The 6,199-nt window shown below is 43.4% G+C and overlaps 3 protein-coding genes across 4 annotated transcripts in view; 2 read left to right on the top strand and 1 right to left on the bottom strand.

Annotated features, from left to right (window-relative positions):
* The window catches only part of ubr2 (ubiquitin protein ligase E3 component n-recognin 2), a 129,116-nt gene that overhangs the window by 40,258 nt on the left and 82,659 nt on the right, over window positions 1-6,199 (bottom strand). The window lies entirely within an intron of this gene.
* Window positions 1,121-2,811, top strand: LOC146973058 (tripartite motif-containing protein 16-like). The gene is made up of 2 exons (XM_085799311.1): window positions 1,121-2,520; window positions 2,608-2,811. Exons 1-2 carry the CDS (start codon window positions 1,125-1,127, stop codon window positions 2,796-2,798), a joined length of 1,587 nt encoding a protein of 528 aa, XP_085655437.1. The 5' UTR covers window positions 1,121-1,124; the 3' UTR covers window positions 2,799-2,811.
* Window positions 3,780-5,488, top strand: LOC146973057 (tripartite motif-containing protein 16-like). Its single transcript, XM_085799318.1, has one exon. The coding sequence runs from the start codon at window positions 3,792-3,794 to the stop codon at window positions 5,475-5,477; it is 1,686 nt and encodes a 561-aa protein (XP_085655444.1). The 5' UTR covers window positions 3,780-3,791; the 3' UTR covers window positions 5,478-5,488.

Raw genomic sequence — 6,199 nt, 5'->3', positions numbered from 1 at the left:
TAGGGGGAAAGAGATTAGGAAGGGTGGAACGCAGGGGAGGACAATAGTAGGATGAGTAGAGGGGGTGCAGGAGGAGAATAAGCGTAAGAGAAAGCGCGCTTTCCAGTCCACGTATGATCTCGCGGCACGGAGCGGGGACGGGCCCACCCCTTAAACCCCAAAACCAGACAGCCAAGGAACACACCAACCACAAAGGGTTCACCCCTTTAATGTGAAGTGTGGGTGCATAGAACATTCATAAGTATGGAAGCCCATTTCCGCCACTTGATGAAAAAAAATTATGAGATCCTAAGTCAAAATTATGAGATACTAAGTCATAATTATGAGATAGCTAAGTCAAAATTATGAGATGCTAAGTCATAATTATGAGATAGCTAAGTCAAAATTATGAGATGCTAAGTCAAAATTATGAGATAGCTAAGTCAAAATTATGAGATGCTAAGTCAAAATTATGAGATAGCTAGGTCAAAATTATGAGAAGGTAAGTCATAATTATGAGATAGCTAAGTCAAAATTATGAGATAGCCAAGTCATGATTATGAGATACTAAGTCAAAATTATGAAAAAAATCATAAGTCATAATAATTTAGTATCTCATAATTTTTTTTCATCAAGTGGCGGAAATGGGCTTCCATACATAAGACCTTTCATATGCTGTGGTAATTATTTACTTTATTTTCATTTAGTGTATTTGAATTGTAACCTATGGAACAATCAGTCAATCTGTTAGAAGAGCATAAGAGCTGATTATAAAAACTTGAACCAAAAGATCAGCAAATGAGTTGATAACAAGTGAGAAATGAGCAGGACTGTAAATAAAAAGTTAAAACACACAGTATCAAACTGCTCCTCCTACTGGAACAAAGTCCAACCTGATCCCCTCCCTCTTCTTCCTGCTCTCAAACACACTGAGCTGCTGCACCCTGTTCATGTGTTTCCTTGTTCCCTCCCCTTCAGATCTACAGTTTGAAGATGGGTGGAACCAACATGTGGTGAAGAGGAGGAGCCGACAGGCCCCGTTCACTGCAGAGACACATGTTGTTGAGATCAGAGCTCAGACTAGTTTCACTTCTGAGCAAAAGAAACTCAGACAGTCGTCGTCGTCGTCGTCTGTGAGAGGTGAAATGGCGCAGAAAGGAGTTCATCTGGACCAGGAGACCTTCTCTTGTTCCATCTGTCTGGATCTACTGAAGGATCCAGTGACTATTCCCTGTGGACACAGCTACTGCTTCAGCTGTATTAAAACCCACTGGGATGCAGAGGATGGGAAGAAAATCTACAGCTGTCCTCAGTGTAGGCAGACCTTCACACCGAGGCCTCCTCTGGTGAAAAACATCAAGTTTGCAGCTTTAGTGGAGCAGCTGAAGAAGACTGGACTCCAAGCTGCTCCTGCTGATCACTGCTATGCTGGACCTGAAGATGTGGCCTGTGATTTCTGCACTGGGAGGAAAATCAAAGCTGTCAAGTCCTGTCTGGTTTGTCTGGTCTCTTATTGTGAGAAACACCTGCAGCCTCATTATGAATCTCCTTCATTTAAGAATCACAAGCTGGTGGAGCCCTCCAAGAAGCTCCAGGAGAACATCTGCTCTCGTCATAATGAGGTGATGAAGATGTTCTGCCGCACTGATCAGAAGTGTATTTGTCTTGTCTGCCTTGTGGATGAACATAGAGGCCACGACACAGTCTCAGCTGCAGCAGAAAGGACTGAGAGGCAGAAAGAGCTGCAGCTGAGTCGACAGAACATCCAGCAGAGAATCCAGGACACAGAGAAAGACGTGAAGGTGCTTCAACAGGAGGTGGAGGCCATCAATGGCTCTGCTGATAAAGCAGTGGAGGACAGTGAGAAGATCTTCACTCAGCTGATCCGTCTGATGGAGAAAAGAAGCTCTGAGCTGAAGCAGCAGATCAGATCCCAGCAGGAAACTCAAGTGAGTGGAGTCAAAGAGCTTCAGAAGAAGCTGGAGCAGGAGATCACTGAGCTGAAGAGGAAAGACGCTGAGCTGAAGCTGCTGTCGCACACAGAGGATCACACCCAGTTTCTACACAACTACCCCTCACTGTCAGCACTCAGTCCATCTACACACTCATCCAGCATCAACATCCGTCCTCTCAGACACTTTGAGGATGTGACAGCAGCTGTGTCAGAGCTCAGAGACAAACTACAGGACCTTCTGAGAGACGCAAGGACAAACGTCTCACTGACTGTGGCTGAAGTGGATGTTTTACTGTCACCACCACCAGAGCCCAGGACCAGAGCTGACTTCTTAAGATATTCACAGGAAATCACACTGGATCCAGACACAGCATACAGACAACTGTTATTATCTGAAGGAAACAGGAAAGTAACATTCATGAGTAACGATCAGTCTTATTCTAGTCACTCAGACAGATTCACTACATGGTATCAGGTCCTGAGTAGAGAGAGTCTGACTGGACGTTGTTACTGGGAGGTGGAGAGGAGAGGAGGAGGAGTTTATGTAGCAGTCGCATACAAGAATATCAGCAGAGCAGGGGATGAAAGTTGGTTTGGAGGTAACGACAAATCTTGGATGTTAAATTGTTCCAACAACAGTTTCACATTTTGGTTCAACAACATCCACACTCCAGTCTCAGGTCCTCAGTCCTCCAGAGTAGGAGTGTACCTGGATCACAGAGCAGGTATTCTGTCCTTCTACAGCGTCTCTGAAACCATGACTCTCCTCCACAGAGTCCAGACCACATTCACTCAGCCTCTACATGCTGGAGTTTATCTTCACCGGTCTAATGGAGTCACAGCAGAGTTGTGTAAACTCAAATAGACAAAGATCATTGAAGGAGCAGTTGGTTAAAATCTGTATTTTAATCACTTTCTTTAGTCTCCATGTTTGTTGCTTAAAGCTCATTGCTGTTGTGTCTCTGCACCAGTTGCACAGAGATCAGCTGTCAATCATTAAACATTGTGGGCGGGACTTTGACCTCTTGTTGTCATTTCTTGTTGTGTTGATGTTTGAAACTAAGAAATCTAAAATCACATTTACATTGACATTTTTGTCAGATAAAAATGTTGTTGTTGTTCAGATCCACTCACTAATAAGGTCTATGAGCTTTAATCAAAGTGTAAACATCATGATTATAATCATACCCATGTTACTAATTAACCTAACTAGTTGCTCCTCCAGCTGTTTATTATTCTTATCATTTACTTTTCCAGCCTTTTGTTGCTCTTGTCCCAACTTTACAGAAACAATCAGTGTATGTTGAACTCCAGGTATCAATAGATGAGATCATTACACTACAGAGAATGATGTATGACAGCTAACAGACCAATGTTTGCATTCTCTGAGTGAAATATCTGGATATATAGTTAATGTTGTTGACAATAAACTTTGTGTGATATATATTTTTGCACTTTGTATGTATATAGTGTGTGAGAACTGAAAATAAATATGTTGAGCATCTTCCATGTCTGGATTGGATGTTTTCTTGAGTCTATAAGGTAACAATAATACAACTAGACTTCATTGTAAATAGGAAAAGTTGAGATTTACAGCTGCCACTCCCCGCACTGGAATGAGGCAATATCTGATTATCTGCTCTCAAACACACTGAGCTGCACCCTGATCAGGTGTTTCCTTGTTCCCTGCCCTTCAGATCTACAGGTTGAAGATGGGTGGAACCAACATGTGGTGAAGAGGAGGAGCCGACAGGCCCCGTTCACTGCAGAGACACATGTTGTTGAGATCAGAGCTCAGACTAGTTTAACTTCTGAGCAACAGAAACTCAGACAGTCGTCGTCGTCTGTGAGAGGTGAAATGGCGCAGAAAGGAGTTCATCTGGACCAGGAGACCTTCTCTTGTTCCATCTGTCTGGATCTACTGAAGGATCCAGTGACTATTCCCTGTGGACACAGCTACTGCTTCGACTGTATTAAAACCCACTGGGATGCAGAGGATGGGAAGAAAATCTACAGCTGCCCTCAGTGTAGGCAGACCTTCACACCGAGGCCTCCTCTGGTGAAAAGCACCATGTTAGCAGCTTTAGTGGAGGAGCTGAAGAAGACTGGACTCCAAGCTGCTCCTGCTGATCACTGCTATGCTGGACCTGAAGATGTGGCCTGTGATTTCTGCACTGGGAGAAAACTCAAAGCTGTCAAGTCCTGTCTGCAATGTCTGGCCTCCTACTGTGAGAATCATCTCCAACCTCATTTTGAGTCTCCTACATTTAAGAATCACAAGCTGGTGGAGCCCTCCAAGAAGCTCCAGGAGAACATCTGCTCTCGTCATAATGAGGTGCTGAAGATTTTCTGCCGCACTGATAAGAAGTGTATTTGTCTTGTCTGCCTTGTGGATGAACATAGAGGCCACGACACAGTCTCAGCTGCAGCAGAAAGGACTGAGAGGCAGAGAGAGCTGGAGCTGAGTCGACAGAAAATCCAGCAGAGAATCCAGGACACAGAGAAAGACGTGAAGGTGCTTCAACAGGAGGTGGAGGCCATCAATGGCTCTGCTGATAAAGCAGTGAAGGACAGTGAGAAGATCTTCACTCAGCTGATCCATCTGATGGAGAAAAGAAGCTCTGAGCTGAAGCAGCAGATCAGATCCCAGCAGGAAACTCAAGTGAGTGGAGTCAAAGAGCTTCAGAAGAAGCTGGAGCAGGAGATCACTGAGCTGAAGAGGAAAGACGCTGAGCTGAAGCTGCTGTCGCACACAGAGGATCAAACCCGGTTTCTACACAACTACCCATCACTGTCAGCACTCAGTCCATCTACACACTCATCCAGCATCAACATCCGTCCTCTCAGACACTTTGAGGATGTGACAGCAGCTGTGTCAGAGCTCAGAGACAAACTACAGGACCTTCTGAGAGACACATGGACAAACGTCTCACTGACTGTGACTGAAGTGGATGTTTTACTGTCACCACCACCAGAGCCCAGGACCAGAGCTGACTTCTTAAGATATTCACAGGAAATCACACTGGATCCAAACACAGCATACGCACAACTGTTATTATCTGAAGGAAACAGGAAAGTGACATATATGTGGAAAAAACAGTCCTATTTTGGTCACCCAGACAGATTCACTAAATATGCTCAGGTCCTGAGTAGAGAGAGTCTGACTGGACGTTGTTACTGGGAGGTGGAGATGAGAGGAGCAGCGGTTTCTGTAGCAGTCGCATACAAGAATATCAGCAGAGCAGGGGTAGAAAGTGTGTTTGGAGATAATGACAAATCTTGGATGTTAGATTGTTCCAACAACAGATTCGCATTTTGTTTCAACAACACCAAGACTCCAGTCTCAGGTCCTCGGTCCTCCAGAGTAGGAGTGTACCTGGATCACAGAGCAGGTATTCTGTCCTTCTACAGCGTCTCTGAAACCATGACTCTCCTCCACAGAGTCCAGACCACATTCACTCAGCCTCTACATGCTGGAGTTGGGTTTCCTAATCTCTGGGGCTTGAAAGCTGGAGACACAGCAGAGTTGTGTAAACTCAAATAGACAAAGTTCATTGAAGGTGCAGTTGGTTAAAATCTGTATTTTAGTTCATCACTTTCTTTAGTCTCCATGTTTGTTGCTAAAAGCTCATTGCTGTTGTGTCTCTGCACTGCACAGAGATCACCTGTCAATCATTAAACATTGTGGGCGGGACTTTGACCTCTTGTTGTCATTTCTTTTTGTGTTGATGTTTGAAACTAAGAAATCTACAATCACATTTACATTGATGTTTGTCAGATCAAAATGTTGTTGTTGTTCAGATCCACTCACTAATAAGGTCTATGAGCTTTAATCAAAGTGTAAACATCGTGATTATAATCATACCCATGTTACTAATTAACCTAACTAGTTGCTCTTCCAGCTGTTTATTATTGTTGTTTATCATTTACTTTTCCAGCCTTTTGTTGCTCTTGTCCCAACTTTACAGAAACAATCAGTGTATGTTGTACTCCAGGTATCAATAGATGAGATCAATACACTACAGAGAATGATGTATGACAGCTAACAGACCAGTGTTTGCATTCTCTGAGTGAAATGTTTGAATATATAGTTAATGTTGTTGACAATAAACTTTGTGTGATATATATTTTTGAACTTTGTATGTATATAGTGTGTGAGAACTGAAAATAAATATGTTGAGCATCTTCCATGTCTGGATTGGATGTTTTCGTGAGTCTAAAAGGTAACAATAATACAACTAGACTTCATTGTCAATAGGAGAAGGT

Source organism: Trachurus japonicus, chromosome 15 (assembly GCF_045865225.1).
Source record: "Trachurus japonicus isolate A0001 chromosome 15, Traja_1.0".
Classification (NCBI taxonomy): domain Eukaryota; kingdom Metazoa; phylum Chordata; class Actinopteri; order Carangiformes; family Carangidae; genus Trachurus; species Trachurus japonicus.
Note: the sequence above shows the minus strand (reverse complement) of the source record. Positions and strands in the feature narration are given on the sequence as shown.